This window comes from Arachis stenosperma, chromosome 9 (genome assembly GCF_014773155.1).
Source record: "Arachis stenosperma cultivar V10309 chromosome 9, arast.V10309.gnm1.PFL2, whole genome shotgun sequence".
NCBI lineage: Eukaryota > Viridiplantae > Streptophyta > Magnoliopsida > Fabales > Fabaceae > Arachis > Arachis stenosperma.
The window spans coordinates 143,199,281-143,225,470 of NC_080385.1; the positions used below are offsets into that span (position 1 = coordinate 143,199,281).

General features: G+C 32.5%; 3 protein-coding genes and 1 long non-coding RNA gene across 8 annotated transcripts; 3 read left to right on the forward strand and 1 right to left on the reverse strand.

Moving 5' to 3' along the window:
• The first annotated feature begins 4,761 nt into the window (after positions 1-4,761).
• LOC130947768 (nuclear transport factor 2-like) lies at positions 4,762-9,012 on the forward strand. Its single transcript, XM_057876470.1, has 9 exons — positions 4,762-4,988; positions 5,208-5,342; positions 5,895-6,198; positions 6,684-6,946; positions 7,042-7,231; positions 7,447-7,568; positions 7,648-7,713; positions 7,876-7,957; positions 8,412-9,012. The coding sequence occupies exons 1-9, from the start codon at positions 4,950-4,952 to the stop codon at positions 8,624-8,626; spliced, it is 1,416 nt and encodes a 471-aa protein (XP_057732453.1). The 5' UTR covers positions 4,762-4,949; the 3' UTR covers positions 8,627-9,012.
• A 7,263-nt stretch (positions 9,013-16,275) lies between these two features.
• On the forward strand, positions 16,276-18,624 carry LOC130948515 (cytochrome P450 89A2-like). 2 transcript variants are annotated; one of them, XM_057877264.1, is made up of 2 exons: positions 16,276-18,113; positions 18,371-18,624. In XM_057877264.1, exon 1 carries the CDS (start codon positions 16,555-16,557, stop codon positions 18,091-18,093), a length of 1,539 nt encoding a protein of 512 aa, XP_057733247.1. In that variant the 5' UTR covers positions 16,276-16,554; the 3' UTR covers positions 18,094-18,113; positions 18,371-18,624. The 2 variants fall into 2 exon arrangements, with proteins under 2 accessions (XP_057733247.1, XP_057733248.1); XM_057877265.1 differs by lacking the exon at positions 18,371-18,624 and adding an exon at positions 18,204-18,234.
• Positions 18,625-20,115: 1,491 nt separating this feature from the next.
• LOC130951102 (uncharacterized) lies at positions 20,116-23,753 on the reverse strand. Of its 4 annotated transcripts, none has more exons than XR_009073833.1 (7): positions 23,016-23,753; positions 22,475-22,647; positions 21,843-21,921; positions 21,538-21,765; positions 20,981-21,150; positions 20,589-20,726; positions 20,116-20,349 (listed from the first exon to the last, which is right to left on the reverse strand). XR_009073833.1 is itself a non-coding variant. In XM_057879716.1 (7 exons), exons 1-6 carry the CDS (start codon positions 23,541-23,543, stop codon positions 20,669-20,671), a joined length of 1,236 nt encoding a protein of 411 aa, XP_057735699.1. In that variant the 5' UTR covers positions 23,544-23,753; the 3' UTR covers positions 20,116-20,349; positions 20,658-20,668. The 4 variants fall into 4 exon arrangements, 2 of the variants coding, with proteins under 2 accessions (XP_057735699.1, XP_057735698.1); XR_009073832.1 differs by having other exon boundaries at positions 20,568-20,726; positions 23,016-23,752; XM_057879716.1 differs by having other exon boundaries at positions 20,658-20,726.
• Positions 20,315-21,223, forward strand: LOC130951103 (uncharacterized). The gene is made up of 3 exons (XR_009073835.1): positions 20,315-20,393; positions 20,613-20,774; positions 20,991-21,223. It is a non-coding gene; the product is annotated as an uncharacterized LOC130951103 (long non-coding RNA).
• Positions 23,754-26,190: the final 2,437 nt, after the last annotated feature.

Sequence of the window (26,190 nt, forward strand, 5' to 3'; positions counted from 1 at the left end):
TTGATAATATTTAAAAAATATAACAAAATAAAATGTATTTAAAACTATTACTCAAAAATTGGATATTATATATATATATATATATATATATATATATATATATATATTAGTTTCATACTTGCTTTACTTCCTTCTCTTAATATATATTTTGATTTATTGTCGTAAACTGTATCTATCGCATCTAAGAAGCCATAACTAAATCCACATACGTTGAATACTTGCATTTGCATCGGTTGTCTGTGTGTTTTTTTTAATATTATAATGATTTTGATATCTATGTTAATCACAACAATAATTTTTAAAAGGACATGTTACTAATGAAATAATTTTTAAACCAAAAAAAGAAGTGTTATTTATTATTCAACAATGCATTTCAGATTTTTTTACCAAAGACTTATTTAATAAATTTTCAAGTAATTATGTTATTTTAAATTGAAAAAATACAGATTTGATAGTGTCAGAAGTTCAAATAAAAGATATTGCACTTGCAAAAATTGAAGAGTTGCTCCAATTAAATGGCAAGCATTGAAAGAATATTGTAGAATGCCATATCCTCCAGAAAATTTGATGTCCATCTTAGAAGATAGAATTATAATGGAAGAGTTGAACTTTGATGTTAATGCTTTTACGAGTGAACTAAATGGGTATTTAGAAAAGCTAACTCATGAGCAGAAATTTACATATGATCAAATAATGGGTATTGTTAGCGGTAATATAGATGGACTTTTCTTCTTATGTGGTCAAGGTGGTTGTGGAAAAACATTCTTATGGTCAACTATATCATGCTCAATTAGGTCTAAAGGAGGTATAGTTTTAAATGTTGCTTCGAGTGGAATTGCTGCACTTTTGTTGCCTAATGGAAGAACTGCACATTCAAGGTTTAAATTCATTTGACCATAAATAAAGATTCTTTATGTAACATTAAATAAGGAAGTCCTCTTGTAAGGTTAATAACCAAGGCCAAATTAATCTTATGGGATGAAACTCTAATGATAAGTAAGTATTGTTACAAAGTTTTAGATAAACGCCTCAGAGACATCTTGAGGTGTTCATATTTATATAACGCTCATTTGCCATTTGGAGGTAAAGTTGTTGTCCTCGGAAGAGATTTCAGACAAATTTTACTTGTGATTCCCAAAGACTCAAGGTAAGATATAATTTAGTCTTCTATTAATTCTTCATATTTGTGGCATAACTGTAAGGTTCGAAAACTTACAAAAAATATGAGATTGTCACTAGGTGAAAACAATAACATACAAGAACTCAGAAATTTTGTAGAATGGTTACTCAAAATTGGTGATGATTTGGCTGGTGATACAACAGATGGTGAGTCGATTGTTCATATACCATCTGACATTTTGGTTAAGAACTCTGATATAACTTTGGATGACCTCATTAATTTTGTGTATCCAGATATGTTATCCAATTTATCTGTTGAAAATTATTTTAAAAATAGAACAATTCTTGCACCAACTCTGGATTGTCATTGATGTCAACGACAATATGACTGTAGGATTACCCGAACAAGAAAGAGTCTACTTAAGTTCTGACTCTGTGTGTGCTGAGGAGAAAAATATGGAATTTGAGTTAGATGCTTTCTCACCAGAGATTCTAAATGGAATAAATTGTTCAGGTCTACCACCAGACAAGTTGGTCGTAAAGGTTGGCGCTCATGTTATGTTGCTGCGGAATATAGACCAAACTAATGGTTTGTGCAATGAAACGAGAATGCAAGTTAGAAGAATGAGAAACCATGTGATAGAATGCAAGACTTTTAACCGGTAATTGATGAGTTTAGAAAACTCCAAATTAATATGATGATGATCAACATTGTTAAAAACTATTATTAGGAATTATTAATTTAATTTTGATTCAAAATTATGTGCTTAATAATTTCTGTTTTGTGTGCAGAATTTGATTATTGGGCTTAATGCAACTTAAAGCCCAAATGAGCTAAGAAAATAGATTCAGCCTTGCACAAAAATTCTACATAATATATGGCTGGATTATTTATATGATAATTGGGCCAGGGAATTAATATGAAGTCCAATTAATCTTTACTACAAGACCAACAAGGTTTGGTCCAAAAAATTGATGGCATTAATTGATTTCACACGTTATAAGGCATGGGGGGAGAAAAGTGGATAATTAACTTATTTTAATTTCTTTCTTTACTTTCATTGAAAGCTTTTCACTATTCTCTCTCTTCCCTTTCTAGTTTCGGTCACTTCATCTATCAGGAAGAAGATTAAAGGTACAAGCTATCAGAGGTAGAAGCACAGAAGCTATGAAGAAGCAAAAAGCCTAGGTGATGATGGTCCTTTCAAAAGGAAGATCTACAGTATGGTGTGGCTGAGATCTTTACCACTAATGGCAAGGTGTGGTGAAGAAGCCTCAAGATCACCATGCCAAAAATGGTAGCAATCCATTTCGGCCAAAGAGGAAGATCCGTTAGGTGAAGCTCGTCTCTACTTTTTGTTCATCCATCACAGAAGGTAGCTATTGTAGCTACGTGGAGGAGGAAGCAGAAGTGGAGCAGATGAAGCTGTCAAGGATCAATTGTTCATCAAGGGTCAGAAATTCTTCTTGGGGATCAAATCAAGATGGAAGGCTCAGATTGATGAAGCTTGATGAGAAGGGATGAGAGAGAGGTAATTGCATGTTGACTTTTGCTTTCGGTTCCCTCTCTCTTCTCTCTGTCCGAACTGGTTTTGGTATTGAAGAAGAAGAAGTTGGCTTGGCTGGACCGATTTCAACCTTGGAAGCTTCCCCTTCTATAATAAGGGTGAACGGCCAATGCTTGAGATAAGGAGAGTAAGCATAGCTACCCAAGCTAACAGAAGTTCTTCTCCTTCAATGTGTTTCATTTTGTATTTTCTTTAGTTTTGTTTGTCTTAAGTTTCATGGTGAAAAAGGCAAACCGCGTGAGGTTTGAAAGAAAAAGCCAGTGAGCAAAAAAAGACAGAGTGTACAAAATTAAAGAAAAAGCCATAGATGTCCTAGAGGTCCTTTATACATCTGTGGTGTGTATCATGATTCTGTAGGAATTCTCTTGCAAGTTGGGTTAGCACTTAGCAGTTGAAAGCTTGGTAGGTGACCAAGTCAAGTTCAGGATTGGGGTTAGATTCTAGACTTGTCTCGGATAGGAAGGGTAGTTCCTAGGGAGAATTGGTGTCTGTAATCTGCATGATTATAGTGAAATTCCATCATTGTTGTGATGGAGACTGGATGTAGACTGCATTGCACTTAGCAGTTGAACCAGGATACTTCTTGGTGTGATTCTCTCTTTCTCTTCTACTCCATTTCTGATTTTGTTGCGTAGGAGACAAAATTGAAAAATATCTCCTCATTGGTTACGAGACATAAAGAAAATGTCTCTTGACTAGTGACGAGACAAAAAGCAGAAATATCTCCTAAAATATTTTTAAAAAGCAGAAAGTGTTACTCAGCAAAAAGGGGCTAAGATTCAACCCCCATTCTCTTAGCCACTGATAACCATCAATAATAAAGCTGAAAATATTGTTCTTATTCCAAGATTGAATCTAATTCCAAATATCGAAACATTTCTGGTCAGGTTTCAAAGAAGACAATTCCCAATTATTATGTCATTTGCAATGACAATAAATAAGTCTCAAAGACAAACTCTATCAAAAGTTGGAATATACCTTCCAAGATCAGTTTTCACCTATGGTCAATTATATGTTGCGTTATCAAGAGTAACGAGTAAAGATAGTCTGCAGGTGCTGTTGCAAGATCACATGTACTTGAAAGATAATTGCACGATGAATGTGGTATATAGAGAAGTTTTTTAGAGCTTATAATAAAAAGGTAATAACGAAATCTCTTAATTAAATTTATTAATTTATTAAAATTTATTACTATCAATTAAAAAAATTGACAAATTTTTTGTGCTAATGGATAATGCATTCTTATTGTATATTTACAACTTGAGAATATTAAAATTATCATAAAAATTTGTATTATTTTATTCTCCTAATAAATAATTTTATAATTACGTTAATCATATAATTTTGTATACTAACATTGATATAATATTATTTCAGGTATATATTTTGCAAGCATCAAAGGATAGTATTGAGTTGTTATTTAGTGGGTTTAAATTATTTATTGTTTATTGGAGAACTTTCTGCATTAGAATTCTCTAATAATTTGTTATTCATTTTGAGCTGATTTTAATATGTTCTTAGTTCACAATAAATCAACATATAAAAATTTGTTGGTGGATTTAAATATTACTAGATTATTTATGGTGACATTCAGTATATATGTCTGATTTATTGAAGAAAGTAGATTACTAAAACCAATTAATAACTATTTTAGAGTTAATCCAATTAACACTATATTGAGAAAAAAAAAACAAACAATGCATAATATATTATGTTTTTATTAATCAAATTATTATAATTTAAATTAATTTTAACAAAATAATTTAAAATTTTGATTTCAATTTTATTACGTATATGACACGAATAATTATACTTATTATACTTGTTTAAGTTCTATTTAAGGATTTATTGATAACCAATTAATTACCCAAAATTTAATCACTCGACGACCAACCAAGAACATTTAAACAAAAAAAAAAAAACTCTAGTTACTTATTATTTTTTTTTTACCGCATATATGTGACTTTGTAGATGCCTTTCTTTGTACGGTCTTACTTTGGGCCTCGGCCCATTCAAGATAAAAAGACAAAAAATAAAACACGAAATCTTTTCCCCCGAAATCTCACTCTGTCTCTCTCCCCCGGAAAGGTTCTCTCTTTGTCTGAAAGGCTCCGCATTTTCTCTCTCTAAAACCCCACCCTCTTCAGTGAACTTACCCTCAATTTCTGGCTCTGCTTGCTTCCGCAGATCTTCAAAGGCTTATTGCGGATCCAAAGGTGGGGTTTTTATACAAATTCTAGGGTTTTAGGGGCCTTCTCTGCAATGGCCACTGCCTACCCCTTTGCCGTCAGTGCCGCCCAGGTTCCCTTCTTTTCTCTCTCAAAACCTCTGTTTTGCTTTTTCAGTGTTTGGATTCGCCTTTTTTTCCCCTTAAAGTAAAAAAGCTTGTAATGAGAATGTTGAAGAGAAAGTTTCACACTTTTTAGCTGAAAAAGAATAAAAGCCCCCCTTTTTTGTTGCGTGATGATTAACTAAATCCAAACGCTAACTAATCTTTTGGCTATTGTGTGTGATTTTCAGGTTGGGACATACTTTGTGGGGCAGTATTACCATGTTCTTCAGCACAAGCCAGAGTTGGTGTTCCAGTTCTACTCTGATGCTAGCACCATGGTTCGAATTGATGGCAATGCTAGGGAGACTGCGACCGCCATGCTAGTAAATTTCTTAGCCTCCCCTTGTTTTGGTTTTTGTTATCTATCTGTTTATGATTGTTACCTATGTAATGAAAGAATTTCATGAAGCACCATTTGGGGAAGGATCTTAGTTGATTGTTTGTAATGAAAATTTGGATTTTGATAGATTGCAATGGCATTATGGCAGTTGATAAATGGTTTAGACGAATGTTCATCTGTTTCTATGTCATCATGAAGTATAGTTATAGTGATGTGGAGTATTCAATTGCAATTGGAGAGCTGGAATTGTTAGATGAATGTTCATCTGTTTGTGTGTGTTTTGTATTGGAAAAGGTTGGAGGGGGTAGTGAGATGAAAATATCTTATCTAATCTGAGTTAAAACTCCTTGTTTTTAAAGCCTGTTGTTGTTGATCTTACATGAACCTTTTCCTTGGAACAAGTTTTCATAAAAATTGACAGCGAAACAGAAAAAAAAAGGGGGGGTTGGGGGGGGGGGTCTCGTTTCTCTTTCTGATTTCGTACTGTCCTGCTGTCCAATAGTTCCTTTAATTAAAGAAATTTTCCTCTGGGCAGCAAATCCATGCACTTGTTATGTCACTCAGTTATACCGGAATCGAAATCAAAACTGCACAATCTTTGGATTCTTGGAGTGGTGGTGTTCTTGTGATGGTTTCTGGATCTGTGCAACTTAAGGACTACAGTTTGAGGAGAAAATTTATGCAAACGTTCTTCCTTGCACCACAAGAAAAAGGATATTTTGTTTTAAATGACATTTTTCACTTTGTTGAAGAGGAACCAATTCATCATCACCAAGCAGTCTTTCTAGCTCAGAACAATCTTGATTCAAAATTGAATGCTCCTACCACAAATAATCCAGGTAAGTTCTGACTTCATGCTTAGGTTCTTATACTCGTGTTTATAATTATTGCTTCAATTGTTAGTTATGGACTTATTGTAATTGCAATTGGAAGAAAAACACAAAGTAAGATTTTTCTGTTTTCATATAAAAGAAAATTTTCATTAGAAGAAAAGGAAAGAGATATTCTGCTTCTAATAAAATTTCTTAGAAGTTGTGTTTGGGATTTCTTGTCTCTCGATGGGACCTTCCTATTCTTTAGCTTGGATCCTGTTCTTTAGCTTGGATGGCGACTCTGCATTCTGTTAATTGAATTAATTAGTGATAAATGTTTTTATAGAGCATATTCTTTTAGAAAAATTTCAGCAACATTAGTTTAACTTTAATATATTATATGTAGCATAATAGTGAGCATATCATTGTGGCTGATTATGTAATAAGCAGCATAATTGATTCTCATGACTTGTAATATTTTGTTCAATTAGTGAGAGCTATCTGTTTTTCAGTCTCCAGCTACCTGTTGGGTGGAGATTTACAGGCAAGGGAGTTTGTCACTACAAATGAGGTTAAAGAAAATGGCGTAGTTGATAATTATGGATTTGCAGAGCAACAAATCCAGCGCGTCCATGATTCTGAACATATTCAGGAGCAGGTTGTTGCTGAAGAGTCACATGGTTCACTTCAATCAACTGTCAATGTTGTGCAAGACCAGGTACCTGCTGCGGAAGAGTCTTCTGAGGAGCCTCTAAAACAAACTTATGCTTCCATAGTATGTGTGAATCATCCAATACATTAGTGCCTCAATGTTTTCGTTTGGAATTTATTGATGACTTTGGAATTGACCATTATTATTGTCCTTGCAAGTTACGGGTGGCCAAAGGACAATCTGCACCAGTTGTAGCTTCTCAGCCATTGCAAACGAATGTGTCCTCCTTGGAATGGGATAATACCCCACTGAGTAGCAATCAACAAACAACTGCTTCAACTAATGCACTTGATAGGTTTGGAACTGATGCAGCTGAAGAGGTCCCTGCAACAGAAGACGAAGGTTATTGTGAGTATTTTGTTCTTCTACTGAGTGTTTTTTTTTATTATTTAGTATTTTTTTTTGGGTGTAAATTACATTTTGATGGTTCATTATGTTATCTTTATTTCCAGTTTTTACCAATAAAGTTGTTTGTTTGAATCCTTCAATGTGCTAGTCCGTATTGTTTATCATGTACTCGTTTGTTATTTCTGTGTATTTTAATTTGTTCCATTTTCTTTCAGATGAAATCAAATCTGTTTATGTGAGAAACTTGTCACCTGCTGTGTCTGCTGCTGATATTGAACAGGAATTCAAGAATTTTGGTAGGATCAGGCCTGATGGTGTTGTCATAAGAAGCCGGAAGGTACGTGTTTACGTCTTCAATGAAGTATGCCGGTTAATTCATATCCCATTACAAACCTAAACTTTTCACTTTTCTTCAGGATGTCGGAGTTTGCTATGCATTTGTTGAATTTGAAGATATGAGCGGCGTTCATAATGCAGTCAAGGTTTAGATTTCAGTTTTAAATGAGTTGCTTTATTGTACATTATCACCTGTTCAAAATTATTGATCTATTTGCCTCTGGTTGCACCTTACAAGTCTTAATTTCCCAGGGCCTAGTTTCTGATTTCAAATTCTGTTTTCTCATGTTTATTTTATACTTTTGCAGGCAGGATCTGTAGAGGTAGGAGGAAGACAAGTATACATCGAAGAGCGGAGACCAAACAGTAACATCCCTTCCCGTGGAGGAAGTATGCTTTCCTTTATTCTTATTTAATGTTTTTCTTCTTTTTTTAACAAATTAAGTTGTTTAGTGCTAATTGCGTGAGCTCAATTATGTTGACTATGGATCATGGTAGCTTTCATGCTGATATCCTTGTCAACCGCACTGTTTGATGGACTCTTCCTGGTGACATGGACAAAGATATTTATCCTTGGTCCACGTCGCAGTTAGCCAGTTAATTTGTTTCGTGTCATGAAATATTCAAAATGATACATTATCTAATCAAAAGTTGACTCTTTATGTTGTTTTAATGATGGCATTCGCACTGGTTAAGGATTAAAATTTAATAACTTGAATGTAGACACAAGATGTAATAGTGTTGTCTGATTCATGCAGTGAAATTGAAGATTTTGTATTCATAAAGAAATGTTTACAAGCATTCTGAAGTAGCTTTGCTTTTATGATTATTGTATTCTCAACAGGAAGAGGTAGAGGGAGGGGTAGCTATCAGTCAGATACCCAAAGAGGGCGTTACGGCTCGAGGAACCTCGGCAGGGAAAGTGGCCAAGATGGAGGTGAAAGAGAGTATAACAGACCGAAAGGAAATGGTTTCTATAGACCAAGTCCCCGCCACGAGAGAGGATATTCAGTGCACCAAGCACCAAGAAATGGTCACAATCATGCTGAGTCAACATAAATTTTTTTGCCAAAAGTACCAAAATGAATCCAGAAGAAGACACTTGAGTTCTATAATTTTTGAAATCTTAAATTATGGTTTATTATTTTTGTTAAGGGGCTTCATGGTTTATTTGTTTCTTCAGGAATTTTCATTATGATTAGTTGGCAGGTCTAAAATATCCCTTGGGTTGTTTAATGACCATTGAAGTATGGTTATTTTCATCTAAGGTTCATGATTACCTCATAGTTTTATGTTGTTTGATGAGATGATTTTGATGCAACAATTTGTATATTGTACATTGATCATATCTTGTCTTTTCCTGTGCTAGTCTGCATTCCTTGCTACTTGTTAATGATACGCCTTTTCGGCTTTTCCTTTTAATCGAGGAAGGCTTACAAGAAAAATGATCTAAAAAATAGAGCCATGTTCGGCTACTTACAATGTTTGGGAGATAAAAACTAGGGTTCAGTGTCGGGCTTCCTGGATGAAACTACGTTTAGATTTATATTGTTTGATTTAAATTCATGTTTTATAAATTAGAGAAAACGACAAATTGATCTCTGAATTTTTGGTCTGCGAACATTTTAGTTTCTGAGGATCTAAAAATATATTTAAGTTTCTGATTTTTTCAAAAGTATAGACATATCAATTCTTGAATTTAATTTGTTTAATTTTAAAAATTTTTTCACGTGTGCATCTGTATCAACTAGGTCAATACAATAGGAATCACGTATAATTTTTCTGTTAGTTTGACAGATCCAAGTGAACATGAGGAATTGATATATCTAAGTTTTGAAAAAAGTCAAGAATTTAAATATATTTTTAAATCTTCGAGAACTTAAATATCTGCGAATTAAAAGGTTAATGATTTATTTGTTTTTTTCTCTTATAATTAATATATATTATAATCTAATATTTAAAATATTATATTTTAATACTTTAAATAATAATTTGAGTGGTGTTTAAAATAAAGCCAAAAAATATTAGAATTGAATATACTTAAACTTGGCGTGTCACATATATAATTTCAGCCTCGAAAAAGGGCCAAAAAATAAGTAAAAAATAGTCTTCGAAAGATTTCTCTAAATTGGTCTCTGAAATTTTTTTAATTAAATTCGTCCTTTAGGTTGCGTTTGTTTCTAAAAATAGGACATGACAAGACACTGAGAACAGGATATGATAAAACACTAATGAACAAAGACACAATTTTGTGTTCTTGCATTTTGTTTCATGATAAACTAGAACAAATTATGAAAATTTAATTTATTCTAATTTTTTTCATTCAAAAAAATTGAGATGAAAAATATAACAATAAAAAATATAATTATGGAAAATTAACAAGAATAATAAAAGAAAAAATAAAAAATAAGTTGTGTCCCTTGTTAGTATCTCCGTGTCCTTCCTGTCAGATGGACACAAAATACACTAATTCAGTGTCTCTTGACACATTGTCTTTGTCCATGTCTCCTCTGCCAAACACGATTTTGTGTCTCAGTGTTCCTGTCTCTGTGTCCTGTCTCTGCAAATAAACGCAACCTTAAAGATTTTAACTTAGTCATATTAGTCTTTCCGTCACTTCTATTACTAACGGTGTCAGAGTTTGTTAATGTGGTACGTTACCTAGTAGTTTTAATTGAATATTAACATGATTAGTTTATGAAATTATATTAAATCAATACCAAAATTGAAGAATTCTAATACCTTAAGTTCTCCCTTTAATTAGGTTTTGATTTAATATAATTTTATAAACTTATTATATTAATAGTCAATTAAGATTCTTAGGTGTATGTTGTGGTGTTCTTTATCGTGTTATATTAGTAAATTTTGACACATCAACAAAGAAAATGACGAAAGAACTAAAATGATTAACTTAAAATCTTTAAAGGATGAATTTGATTAAAAAATTCTTTTAATAACTAATTTGGAGAACGAATAATTTTTAAGGCAAATTTAACTATTTATTTCAAAAAAATAAAAAGTAGAAAGAGAGTAATTCATGTAAAATTAACTTTTGCAGGACTCATTGAAGTTACAATGAAGTGTGTTTCTGTTTTCTAAGACAGAGTTATTCTTTTTAATCAAAGATAGTCTATTTTTCCATCCATAATAATATAAAAATGTCGAAAGACAACACGAACCATTAACAATATTCTCTTACGAAAAAATCATTTAAAGTTGGAAAAATTTATAAAATAAGAAAAAAAAATTAATTACCATTAAATTTGTATTTTTTATTTTTTAACAAATTTATTATTTTAGTTCAAATGCGATTAAATTTTATTTTCATAGTTTATCAACTTTTCACTTTAAAAAGGTTAATTCTCAAATTTTGACGCAGCGACACTAATGTCTAACTACCAAGAGCAATTTATTATTTTAGGAAAAAAGGCTAATTATTAATTAAATTTCTAGGATATTTTATATTTTATTGGAGTTGTGCTCCCATCATTAGACACTTGACAGGAAACCATACATTCTTGGAGGGCAAACAAAAGGACTTTCTCCACACGGCAAGATGTCAAAGTTGCCTGCCTCAATGCTCAATGCGTTTTCCTTAATGCTTAAGATCACTTCTGATCGTAACGGGATTTTTTATTTAAATAAATTAAATAAATATTTTATTTACTGAAATAAATAATTATAAAAATTATTATAAAAATACGTTTCATAATTTTATCTCGTTTATAATATAAATAAAATGTGTATATAAATATAAAAATATAATTTTTAAAAATAATAAAAAATATTAATAATTTAAATTAGACTAAACTCTTAAAAATAAAACATTTCAAATAATTAAAAAATTGAACAATTTCAAATAATAGAACAAATGAGTGGTTTCAAAATAATAGAAGAGATAGACGGTTTTAACTAACTAATTAATGGGCGAATAAGATTGAGCAGTGAAACTAGCGACTGACCTAGGCGATACTGAATGGTGGGCGAGTGGTGCAAGGGACGGGATGAACGACGGAATGGCAGAACTTTAAGAACAACAAAACACGATAAATGAAGGAGAAGGAGTTGACGCGGTTGCCAAGTCTGATGGAGTGATAACTGCTACTATAGGAATCACCGCAGACGAAAGAAAAGGACGCAATCAGGAGCACAAACATGAAACAAGTGAGAAAACAAGAACAAACTCACTTAGAAGAATATAACCCATGAGTGATGGGGAGGACACGGGTTGCGGCGGCTGAGCGAGGAGTGGGCGTAGGATCCGCTAGGCAGATTAATAGAAAAGTGATAAGCTATAACAGAGACGCACAACAAGAAGAAAGGAAATCCAATGTTGCAGTAGGAATGAACTTGAAAGAAGGGGAAGATCAATGGTGGAATTGGGAGATGTTCATAGCGATGGACAAGAGAAAGAATGTGACAACCATGTAAAAGAAGGGTTAGAAACAGAGGTTGGTCCGGATGAAGGAAGTGAGTCTCATAGTGAGAATTAAAGACAGAGTTGGGAAGAAAAAATGACAGAATATAGAGACATGAAAACTAGATGTGGAGTAGGTGCTCTTCAGTGCAACGATGAGGAGAATATTATGGCTATTTTGCAGGAGTAAAATGAAGCAATAGCTTTGAAATATAGATTGGATAAGCAAAAAAAAAAGTTTGAAGAAGTCGTCCAAAAAATTGCAAACAGATGTGTAACAAGAATTTTAAATAATTTTAAACTCTTGGAATGTTAGGGGGATGGGAAGAGTTAGTAAATTGAATGTCATGGGGGTTCGGCTATATTTTTATGTTGGTTGCCGAAGACCTAACACAACCCTCCTCCTTTATCCGGGTTTGGGACCGGCTATGTACCGCAAGTGTAACATAGGCGGAGTTAGTTAGTAAATTGAATATGATAAAAAAAAATTAAAAAATAAGTTTAGGTTGGATATGTTTGATTTGATAGAGACAAAAGAGGAGGTAGTGACTAAATTTGATTTATTTCATATTTGGAGAAGTGATAGACCTAATTGGAAGTTTATAAGTTCAGTTGGTACTTCTGGAGGATTATTGCTAATATGGGATGAATAAGTATTTAAATTGAATAATTGCTATAAAAAATATAGGTAATTGTATATAGAAGAAATTATGATCAAAGATAACTTTTACTGTGCTATTTGATTGGTGTATGGATCACATATGAGAGAGAAAAAATATTCAATATGGGAGGAATTAAGTTATATTGTAGGATTGTGTCAGGCATTTTTTTGTTACATGGGAGACTTCAATAAAAGTGTGCATATGGAAGAAAGAAAAGGAGCGACTAGCTTATTAGCGTCAGTTGAATATTTCAGAACATGGATGAATGATATGGAGTTGGTTGACTTTACGCTAAATGATCACAAGTATACATGGTTTAGGAGACAGTCTTGCAGTCATACTGATAGGTCCTTAGTTAGTTTGGGATGGCTAGATGTGTATCTGGAGACATGGTTGAGGAAAGGGTTAAGAGGATTATCCGACCATTGCCCTTTGACAATAGAAGATAAAAGAGTATTTGTGGATCCAAGACCGTTCCGCAGCTTAAATTCGTGGTTCATGCATGAAGGATTTTCAAGAATGATTAAGAAAGAGTGAAGAAAATTAGGAGATATTCAATTTTTAGATAAGATAAAAATATTGTTAATATTACTGGGTAGATGACATAAGCAACACTTTGAAAATATAATTGAGAAGATAAAAAGTTCGAGGATGAGATAAAGAAGACCAAAGGTAGATGATATAGTTAACAGTGAAATTTGTGATGGTATGGTGGAGGCAAGGAAAAAAGGCATTAGTTAGGTGCTGTAAGAAGTTATATGTTAGATAGGATAATCACTGGAAACAAATGTTTAGATCTCGACATGCTAAGGAGATGGATAGGAACACAAGATACCTTCACAACATTGTTTCGGTGACAAAAAGGAACAACCAGATTTAGATACTAATGATTAATAAGAGATTGGTGAGGAATCATATATGAACATCAAGGTTGCAATTAGAGAGTTTTATAAAAAATTGTACTACTAGAAAGCTTCTCTAAATATTAGTTTTCGGGATGATTTAGTCAATCGGATAGAGATGAAGTAGGTTGTAGCGCTAGAGGTAATGTCGGTGGAGGAAGTGAAAGAGGCAGTTTAAGATTGTGAATCATCTAAAATTCTAGGTAGTAATGGATATAACATGAATTTTATAAAAGAAGTGTTAGAAGGAGATTGAAATAACATTTACTGTAGTTGTGATGAGTTTTTTTAGAAGGAAAGATTGCCAGTAGACTCTAATGTTACATGGATAGCTTTGGCTCTGAAATTTGTTGAGACCTCAAACCTATTAGTATGGGTAGATTTATCTATAAGATTATATCTAAAGTGTTGATAAGAAAAATAAGGAGCATAATATCAGATTTAATTAAAAAATCACAGAGTGTCTTTGTTAAGGAGAGAAAGACACATGATGGAGCTTTTATTTTATGTGAAATTTTGCAATGGTTAAAAATAAAGAAGAAGGCATCAGCGATTATCAAATTAGATTTACAAAAGTCTATGATAGAGTTAAGTGAAATTTTGTTGATATTGTGTTGGAAAAGATGGGGTTCGGTAATAAATAAAGAGCATGGATTAGGAAGTGTATTAGGTTGGCATCAATCTCTATTCTAGTTAATGATTTACCATCAAAACCTTTCAAGATGGAGAGACGACTTCGTCAAGGCTATCTATTGTTACTATTTTTGCTCGTTCATGTGGTAGATGTGTTGAATAGGATGATTAAGGAGGTGGTAAGAAACATGCGAATATCTCCACTCTTAATTAGTAGAGATAATATATAGTTATCATATCTACAATTTATTGATGACAACATATTATTCTTTTCATTGGAGGAGACAGTGAAAAATTATAAAAGACTTTTGAGGTATTTTGAAATGATGTCCGAATTTAGTATAAATTTTGAGAAGTCCAGCTTGATACTAATTAATTGCAGTCAGGAGTAGATGGATGTGTCGACTACTAGAGTGTCAGGTGATAGCTCTACCGGTGAGATACCTTGGTATTAACTTTGGAGCAAATTCGAGGCTAGTAAAAACTCAAAAATTGGTGGTAGTAAATAAAATGAAGGAGAAACTTAGTTTGTGGAAAGTAAAGATCCTTATTAAAGTTGAAAGGTTGATTCTCGTTAAGTCAGTCATCAACAGTTTACATATTTCTTATCTGAGTCTGTATAAGATGTTAAATACAGTTGCGTGAAGAATACTTTTATTGTAGAAAAGATTTTTTTAGAGGAAAAAAAGTAGACGACCTGACTTAGCTCTTGTAAAGTGGGAGATAATATAATACAGGCACAAAAAAAATTAGGAGGGTTGGGAGTGAAAAATGTGATTGTTCGTAATATTGATTTGCTGTTTAAATGGTGGTGGAGATTCTCAAAAGAGGATTGTCCTTTATAAAAGAAGATTGTGTGCTCATGCAATAACTTAAACCCTAATCACTTGTTGTCAACTCAAACATTACCAATAAAAGAGGGTTTATGGAGAGACATATATCAACTACAAATAAAGGAGTAACATGTCAGAGAGAAGATGATTCATCGTCTTGCTACAGAGGGAGGGAATGGTAGATCAACCAAATTTTGGGAGGATACATGGTTCGAAGTAGAAAAGTTGAACTGTTGAAGGACTTCTTTTCGAGACTCTTCTTGATTTTAAACTATTAAAAAAAGATTTGTAATTGAAGATTGTGTGTTTCGGAATGTGATAGAGTAGATTTGGAATTTTCAACGAAGGAGAAAACTCTACCAATGAAAGATAAAATTCTTGAATCAACTACTTGATGTCTTGCAATTTGTTAAATTGATAATAAAAGTACAAGATAGAGTGGTATAAAAATTTGACAAGAAAAATATTTATTCTACTATTTTATTTATATAGTTTTTATAAAAAGAGACTTTAACAAATGATATATTTAGCTACAGATTCATAAATGAAATTTAAAAAGGGCTAATTCCGTCTAGAGTTGAGTTGTTTACCTCTTTTGTTCTAGTAAATTATGTCAATACTAAAGATCGAGTAAATTGGGTATCATTGAACAGAATGATAATGTATACATTATGTGTAATAAGGATGTTGAACTATACAATACTTATTTATTACTTATAAGTATTCTTGGCAAATATAGTATGTATGGATCACTATATTGGATGTTAGATGTGTCTAGACTATTTTAGATACCATTAAAAAACATTTTAAGAGTTAGAGAACTATGCCATTAAAAAAAAATTGTGCAAAAAATAGTTAATTAATTTTTTTCGATTATATAAAATATCAATCATATTATTTTTTAGAACAAGATAACAAATACGATAGATTGTGTTACTAAATTATTTTATTATTTTAGAAAATAATGTGATAGTTAATTCATGTTATTAATTTTTGTTTATGTTTATCCTTTATTTGGTGTATATTTTATTTATAGTGTTGAATTGTTTTTTTTTATTTTACCTTATAAGTATTAATATAAGAAAAATTTTTGAAAACTGATACTTTTATTAAAGTTTGATCAATACTTAATAAAAAAATAAATAATTTTATATTATTAAAAATATTAATAATAACTAATTAAAATTTTCAAATCATAAAAATTAGGACCCAACCACTCCTCTTAATATAAATGAGAAGAGAAAAGGTAATTGTGGTCCGACGGCCGGTGCCATATTTGTATATAAATCCACGTTTAGATAAGAAGGATTGGAGCATATGTTTTCAGTAAATTTCCTTACTAAAACCTTCTCCATATGATCATTAATTAATGATAAGGTAAGGACTAAAAGAGAGGTCAGGGATGACGTCAGAAATAGGCACATCTGGGCATGTATATCCCCACCAATCCACCATCCCTATACGTATTAACATTATGGTTCACTAGTTTTCGTTGGAAGCAGTTATCATCACAAGCACCTGAGTTTCTGAGTTCTGAAACATGGAAACATGGTTGTTGGTGGTGGTTTCCGCATGCGTGTGTCTCCTCATCAGAGCAATAATAATAACTCTTACCAGCAGCAGTCACAAGAGCCAGGCGCGTCCTCGTCTTCCCCCGGGCCCACCACACATTCCTATCGTAACCAGTGTCGTCTGGCTCGCTAAATCATTCTCCCAAATCGAGCCCATCCTCGTCGGCCTTCGGGCCAAGTACGGGCCCGTCATCACACTCCGCATCACTACCCGGCCTGCCATCTTCGTGGCGGACCGCTCCCTGGCCCACCAGGCACTCGTCCAGAAGGGAGCCGTCTTCTCCGACCGGCCCCCTGCCCTAACCGTCTCCCGCATACTCACCTGCAACCAGCACAACATCAACTCCGCACCCTATGGCTCCACGTGGCGCTTCCTCCGCCGCAACCTCACCACTGAGATGCTGCACCCTAACCGCATCAAATCGTTCTCCTCAGTCCGTCGCTGGGTCCTCGACGTCCTCCTCAACCGCCTCAAGTCCGATTCCGAAACCACACACTCCGTCAGAGTCATCGATCATTTCCACTATGCCATGTTCTGCTTACTCGTCTTCATGTGCTTCGGCGAAAAGTTGGACGAAAAGCAAGTCAAGGACGTGGAGCGTGTTCAGCGAGCGTTGCTTCTTGCAGTTAATAGATTCAACGTCCTCAATTTCTGGCCAATAATCACTCGGATTCTCTTCCGGAATCGGTGGCAGGAGTTCTTTAGGCTTAAGGAGGAGCAGAGTGATGTCTTGATTCCGCTAATTAGGGCTAGAAAGTGTGCAACGGAACACCGCGGTGGTGGTGGCGGTGACGGTGGCAGTGATGTTGTTTCTTATGTGGATACTCTGTTGGATTTAGAGTTGCCGGAGGAGAAGCGGAAATTGAATGATGAAGAATTGGTGACGTTGTGTTCGGAGTTCTTGAGTGCCGGTACGGACACGACGGCCACGGCGCTGCAGTGGATTATGGCGAATGTGGTGAAGTACCCGCACGTGCAGCAGAGGCTTCTAGAAGAAATTAGAGAGGTGAAGGGTGAGAGTAGAGAGGAGGTGAAAGAGGAGGAGCTGCTGAGGATGCCGTACTTGAAGGCCGTGGTGTTGGAAGGGCTGCGGCGCCATCCTCCGGGGCACTTTGTGCTGCCGCATGCTGTGACGGAGGACGTGGTGTTGAATGGTTACTTGGTGCCGAAGAAAGGCACGGTGAATTTCATGGTGGCGCAGATTGGTTGGGATCCCGAGGTGTGGGAGGATCCCATGGCATTCAAGCCGGAGAGGTTCTTGGAGAAGGAGAAGGATTTCGATATCACGGGGAACAAGGAAATCAAGATGATGCCATTTGGAGCTGGGAGGAGGATCTGCCCTGGCTTTAATCTAGCAATGCTCCATTTGGAGTACTTTGTGGCCAATTTGGTTTGGAATTTCGACTGGAAGGTGCCCGATGGAGAAACCGTTGATTTGTCTGAAAAGCAGGAGTTTACTATTGTCATGAAGAATCCATTGCATGCTCATATTACTCCTAGGATCTGAATGGAGGACCCTTAATAAAGGTGATACTTTTGATCACAATGATGTAGTAGTTGGTCCAAATATTGTGAATTTTACATAATTCATGTGTAAATAATGACACTGTTTCTCAGTTGTTATCAAGAAGAATCATTTTGAGCTTAATTTTGGTTTACCACTGGATGAGCTTATTTATTCTGCATCTAGCATTTCATTATGTAAGCATTCACTTGCAAGCACCTTGGCTTGAATATTTTGTCAATAGCAATGCCCTTTTCATTGATACTATCTTCATTTTCAGCTTCCTACACCCTTTTCCCAAACAAGAGTATGTGCTGCAACATTAGAAGTAATGGAATAATGGTGCAAGGACTTTCTGGCATGGATACGTTTTTATCTGTTAATATAAACATATCGTTTCTGTAATTTATGAATCATAGTGGCATGTTTAGATAGATTGACATTTTTTATGTATCAAATTGCTCGAAATGATGTTTATTTTGAAATACACGGAGAATTTCACTGTATAGAGTTGGAAATTAAAAGGGAGTTGATTGCAACGTCTTTCATTTTTTCCTCTTAGGTAGGAATGGGGCCAACTTAACATGGTGGAAGTCGACAAACAACTTCTTCAACGACTATGATAAATAAATTTCTAACAAATTTTATTATAAAATAATTAAATTTTAAAAAATATTATTATAAAACAAATTAATTCCTCTTCAAAATAAGGAAAGAATCAATCTATCCAACGAAAATAATTTTTGAAAATTTATAGAAAATAAAAATGTATTAGAGACTCAAATGTTGAATTTAAAATTTCTCAAAAGACCAGTTTAAGTGTTTATTAGTGAAAAAGAATTCTCTGATGCTTTACACCAGCATGTATTTTTTCCTTCCTTTTTTGTTTATTTTTCTTCAATTATTGATTATTTGTCTAGTCAATTGAGCTTCACGTGGCCTTTAAACATTATATTTTCCTTTTTCTTTGTGGTTGAGGTTACTAAAATGCCAAATTTTTAGGCATTTAGTTACAACTTGTGAAAAGTTAAGGAAGTCCACTACCAAATGCAATATATAAATAAAAGGTTTTATGTCAACAATGTGATATCCGCCAAATTGTACCGTCTATGTCTAGTTTCTGTAATGACATGAGACCTTGTGAAAAGTTAAGGAAGTCCATTACCAAATGCAATATATAAATAAAAGGTTTTATGTCAACAATGTAATATCCGCCAAATTGTACCGACTATGTCTAGTTTCTGTAATGACATGAGACATGGGTTTGTTTGGTTAAGTTTAAAAAAAAAAATTTAAAAATTTTATAGAAACTAAAAATAAATTTTATATTTAGATATTTTGTACAATTTTTTTATTTATCAATTATATTTAGATATAACAATATAAAATCTTTTTTTTATTTATTTATTACGTAAAAAAATATCTTTTTTAAAAAAAATATAAATTATAATTTTTTTAAAAAAATTATTTTTTTAATATTTTTATTTTTACCATTAAAAATTTATTAAATATATTAAAAAATTAAAAATTCCTTTTTTATTAAATTTTTTTATCAACTTAAAGACACTAAATTGCATCACAAATTATTCTTTCCCATTTTCTCATCTTCATGATCTGGCTTTTATTCTTGTCTGATTCTGACACACGAATCAAGGAGTTTTACAGCCGTTTGTGCCAATTATTTGCTAGAATTGCTGTCTAAATTTCCAAGACTCAATAAAATTATTTGGATAGATAAAAAATAAGTAAAGATTCATTTTAAAAATAAAAGTACAGGTGAACAATGAAAATATTAAACAATGTAAATAATAGATATATCGGATAATAGATATATCGGATGTTCATTTTACTTGTGTACGGATGATTATTTTAATATTAAAATTTAGAAAGTTAATTTAGAAGTGTAGTGTATTTTTATTTGATTGGTGGTAGTTCATATTGTTTAATAAAGTCATTATCCCCTAGCATTCCCCATTTTAAAAAGGCATTTCCCCTTGAACATAATACATACCTACACCCTACACAAGTGCAACCATGGCTGCCATTCTGCTAATAAAAGGGTAATTGTTAATTTTGTATCCGTTCACCAAAATAAACAGACAACCAAATTACAAAGGAGAATAATTTGCGTGTGAATTTGTTAAGTCTTCGGCTTTATTTCATTTATTCTTGCACTCATCAGTCATGTGAAGCCATGATCAGTTCTAATAGCTTGAAGTAAATAAGGTGCATCAACTAACCAGGGCAGGGTCCGAAACACTGCATCAAAGAGATAAGCTCTTAGCATAATCATGATTCATTTAGTAAGCTACTTTTTGTCTCGCTGCAAATTAGTTTGTTATAGAAATTCTAAAACTTCAGGAAGAAAACAAGAAGAATATATATGTCTACTTCCTTGAATTTTATTTTTATTATTTTTATTTTCTGTTAATGATTTCCTCTCGTCTCCAATGATTATGTATAAGATTCACTTGCACCTTCTCAAGCATGGTTAGCACCTTCTCTTGAATATTTGTCAACAGGTATGGGATTTTCTGTCAAAAGGATCTCTGGAATATCACCACTACCTTGAACTACATCAGCTTTCTCCATCTTCTAGTTCCCACAAAAAGCAAGTATATGCTGCAAGAACATTGCTGAAAGCACACAAGTGATAAGCATTAGCATCTTAATTATTGTCAAATGTAGTTTCTTACTTGTAACTTGCTGCTTCTGTAATTCAACAATTCTTTTGAATTAGGATTTATACTTAATTAACCAATAAGGACCTAATCACCCAATAAAAAAAGAAAAAAGACAGTTTTTTATATTTTTAGCTTTAGTAGAAAATTGAGGTTAACAATACAATGGTCTTGTGTATATCCTAATGGATGTGCATCAAAATTTGTACCTATTCCCAGGTGTAGCTTGAACTGCTTGCTCAAACAAAGATGAAGCCTTTTCCTGATCATGATGAAGTTCCCACACAAGCCTAGCATATTCCGATATCATTTCACCATCACTGGGATCGGCTAAGACTGCACGCGAGTAGAAATCCTCGGCTGCTTCTGGATCTTTGGACTGTACATTTAATGTGGAGGGTTTCTTATTTTCTTAAACCAAGAGAAGTTCAAGTAACTAATCATAAGTTATGCCTCAAATGCTATTTATATCAACCATGTTAAAATCAGCTACTTGTATAAAACATATATTGAAATACAAAATATACACTAAAAATGAGTTAAATAATACATGTATTTATATATAAATACATGGTGGCTAATTTGGCTACTGATCTTTTGTATGCACATAATATTTTTGTATTTCTATTTAATGATATTAAGTGCCCCACTTGGTGTTTGTTGCTAGTATAGACTTTAATTTAGAAGCATCTGCATGAGTACATATTAGAAGAATGCTTTGAAGTGATCTAAGTGTTTAATCATGTGTGCCTAAAATTTGTCTCACCTGAAATAGAAACTGAGCATACTTTTTCAGAACCAATAGATTATTAGGATTCTCCTCAACCAACGTTCTTAAATAATCTGCCACATCACTATCCCCGCTCCAATCAACTGTGTTAATATCTGCTATATCAATCTCTTGTCCTGTTGAAATATGCACGAATGGACGAACTTGGTAACTTCCTTCATTGGAAGGCTTGACAGGCTCAGTCTTTAGTTTTTCCTTATCACTCTGCACTCAGTTTTAAAATTCAGTATGACACAACTAGTCCTTGTCATGTGACAAACTATAAGAAAACAGAAAAGAACCTGAGTTTGATCATTTCCAACATCATTGTCATCGTCATCTGTCTCCCAGAGAAAACTAGTATATGCTGCAAGGACATGACTGAAAGAAATATGTTATACGTTTATGTTAGCTAGCAATGCTTAATAGTTTGCATGATTAAAGTGTAGCTTCCAGTTTCTTCAGGCTACACAGTACCAGTAGGGGATGAAGTTCCTCCAAAGTAAGAAAGTTAGTAAAGTGAGAAAGTGAGTAGTGGGACTCACATGATAGAAACTACAAATTCAATGCTGATTATCCCCTTACTTTGTCACTTTACAAATTTCCTCGCTTTAGAAGATCTTTTTCCAACAGAGAGTTGAAAAAGCATATTTAGTCCAGGACTAATTATGATATTTCCGTTTTTTTTCATATGCAATGTCCATGCCACAGTGGACCTTGTTTTTGGTCAAAACCATGGTATCCTGAAAATTTCCAGTTCAAGCATTGGAAACACCATAGAGGGGGCATGGCTCTCCCAATAACGAGTTTTCCATGCTGTGAACTTGAATCCGAGAGCAATGGTTAAGAAAATAGAATATGCCACTCCAACCAACCATGTCTCTGTGCATATTAGCCTCTAAATGAGAACAAATAGACAGGACTATTGTGGTACCTGTCTTTAGGAGCAGCTTGAACTGCACGTTCAAAATAGACCACTGCCCTATCCTTGTCATGATGATGTTCCCATAAAAGCTTTGCATATTCCATTAGGGCTTCACCATCATTAGGTTCTGCTAGTGTCGCGCGATAAAAGTACTCAGCAGCCTCTTCAAGATTTCCCTTAGACTGGCAACAAATGTCAAAAAAGTAGAACTCAATATCCAAGACTGAAAGATGATGATTATATTATATATGTGACCGTCAAATTTGCCACCTACATGTTTGTAAATTTTGCTAAGAAGCTCTATCATATATCTCTTTAAGTATCCTTTCACTTAATTTGATAAGACACTATCAAGATTAGCAACTTATGTTGATATGATCTTGAAAACACACAAACTGAATAGAAATCTGCAATTGTCATCACATATTCACATGCCAGTTTCATGATAAGCTACATTTTTTTCTACCCAAAATAAAAAGTTCCAAGTGAGTCATTTCATCGAACAGAAGAAAGGTCCAAAGAAAAAAAACAAAACAAAAAACTCACTCACTTTCAGAATCTGGGCATGCTTCTTGAGAATCAAAGGGTGGTAAGGATACTCATCAACCATCCTCTTGTAATAGCCTTCAAGATCCTCAGACTCCTGCAAATTCGGAACAAGCACATCATCATGAGTGAGAGAGTTTTCAAACCCAACCACAGCATTAGCATCAAAGCCAGTTGCATCAACACCAAGCCCTGCTGCAAGATACATGGGTGGGCTTGGTGGTTCAAGATCAACAACATCATCGTCATCATCATCTTCTTTCTCTTTTTCACCAATTCTCTCATTCTCTGCATCTTCTTCAATCAATTCCATCCTCTTTCTGCCACCACCACCAAAGGTGAATTCAGCACTGCCATGGCTCTCCCTTCTCTTCAACAAAACCACTCCAGGGTAGGTTTCATCTTCTCCAAACTCTCCATGGGAGGTGTTGTATATCTCAAATGATGGAGCTGAACGCAAGGTTGACTTGAACTCTTCTTCCTCCTCCGTTTCTGGTGCTGACTTGTTAAGTCTCTCTGACTCATTATCCATGGATTTGAATTTGAAACCACCACCAAGAACAAGATTTATGTTAAGAGAGTAGTATGTCTGAGTTGCTATTATTAGTTTCAGATTCGTTGCCTATAATATATATTGATCAGAGATAAGCTCTGATTTTTGTTTTGCTACGAACTGAAGAACTTGTCCTTGAGATTTGAGAAATTGGAAAATAAGATTTTCAACATCATAAGCAGCTCTCCTTTTGGCCCAAGTTTTTTAATCATTTTTTGGTTTCATTTTTCGGTTTGGATAATGTGAAAATAATAATACTATATAATTAATAAATATTATTATTTAAAATTTATATTTAATCTTTGTTATAACTTACGTATATAAATTAGTAAAATTTATTTGTTAATGATAATTTGATTTTGATATTAGTTAAATATTGATTAAAATTATTAAAAATTACTAAATTCAAAATTTTTTTATATGAAAAATAGAAATTTATAAAAAAATATTGTTAACAAGTGTTTTAAAATAATATTAAATATAAAATTCATTGAGAATATTAAAATTTGAAATTCTCAAATTAAATAATAACAAATATTTTTTTTTGTTCTGAACTTTAACAAATATCTTAAAAATACTAATTAGCACAGTCCTTACATTAAAAATATTTTTAAAAGAATAATTTACAGAAATGCTGTTGTGTTATCCAAGCCAAGGTCAAAAGACGATCCCACAACCACAAGAAACAAGATGAATGTGATTGTCTGATTGATTCTACTAAAGAAGCGTGGGATCGGAGGAAAGTCTCCCATCACATGAAAGTAGCTGGATTGGTTCCCACGAAAATATTTTTTCTTTTTGGTTATGGACGAAAATATTTTTTCAAACGTAGTTCTATAATTTGTAGATTTTTTTTTATCAGGATTTGTAGCTTGTTTTTAAAGGCTATTTTTTATTCAAGGTTTTTGGTCATGTCTTCTATTCAAGGTTTTATTATTATCCACCAAAAAGAAGCTTATATGACATTTGGGCTAATTCTATTGTCTAGGGTCCGCCCAACATGTATATCTCAATGTAACAAACATATATTTGGATCCATTTCAAGACCTAAAATAGTGACCCAAAAGAAACCCAGCAAAAATATAATTAGAGATGGCAACCGAAATCCATAAGCGTCGACATTCGTGGATATATCATGTTGGGATGGAAATGGGTGCACAAATCATTTTTTTAAAATAAATAATTTAATTATTTTATTTATCGAAATATATAATTTGTAGTGTATTTATTAACTTGTATCATATGATTTGTCTCGTTTACTATATAAACAAGATGAATTTGTGTGAGATAAGCCAAGTTTTATTCTGCACGCATCTCGTTTACAAATAAGATATTTAGAATTTAAAAAAATACCTATTTTATTTACATTGTAAATGAGATATATGTATTATTATAAAAAAATTACAATTAAAATAATTTTAATAATTCAAATTTGTAACGTGTAATTAGTATTTAAAAAAATTGTTGAAAGATATTAAAACGGAGGATATGTTTGAACAATTAGTATTCAAAAAGGATACATAAAACATTTTAGATTAAATTATAGATAAATTAAATTGATTTAAATTAAAAAAAACTTCTACGTGGTCAAGTTATATTATAGAATAAATATGGTAATTATTCTAATTTATACAAATTGAAAGATGATAAACGTGAAGTTGATGCACATAAATAAAACAGAGAAAAATAATAAAAAGAGAATTGCAACGAATTGAAATGATTATCTCTCCTAACATCTCTTCTAACAATTGACACAGATAAATAAAACAAAAAAGAGTGGAGAGAGAATTGAAACATTATCTCTCCTAACAACGGATACACAATTAAAATGATTATCTCTCACTTTTTTTGTGTTCACAAAAAAAAAAGTTCAACAATCCATTGACGGACCCAGAAAATTTCAGGAGTAGGGACAAAAATATATATCTTAAAATATTTTTTTAACATTACTAATTATACTAAAAATATAATGAAGATATAAAAATTAAAAAGAATTAATGAACATTTTTATTCTTAAAATACTTTAATTTAATTTTGATATACTATCAAGTTAAAAATTTTATGCATTTATTTAATTATGTATTATAATTAAAAAAATTATATTTTATATTCATCACGTAAATAATTATCTAAAATATAAATATAATTAAATGATTATATAAAAATATATATATTTTAATATATCAAAATTAATTTCTATGCTTTAAATAATTATTCTACTATTTATTATAATTTTCAAATATTAATTACCTCTCATTCAATTAGAAAATTTATTTGTTATAATGTTTATGACAAAATATTCTTTAATTTAAAATAGTTGTTACAAGTAAGATTATTTAAGAGATAAAAATAAAAAATTTTATATAATATTAAAATAAAAAATATTAATTAATAGATAGATATTATTTTTTTATTTTAACTAATTTTTGAAGACAAAATAAGATATAAATAATTTTACTTATATTTAGAAAATTAAAATTTTATTTGGTAATTAACTAGTTGATTAGTTCTAAAAATTATATTGATCCATAATATATATATATATATATATATATATATATATATATATATATATATATATTTTACGTAGTGGGGACAAGTGCCCCCTTCTCATGAGCATCGGTCC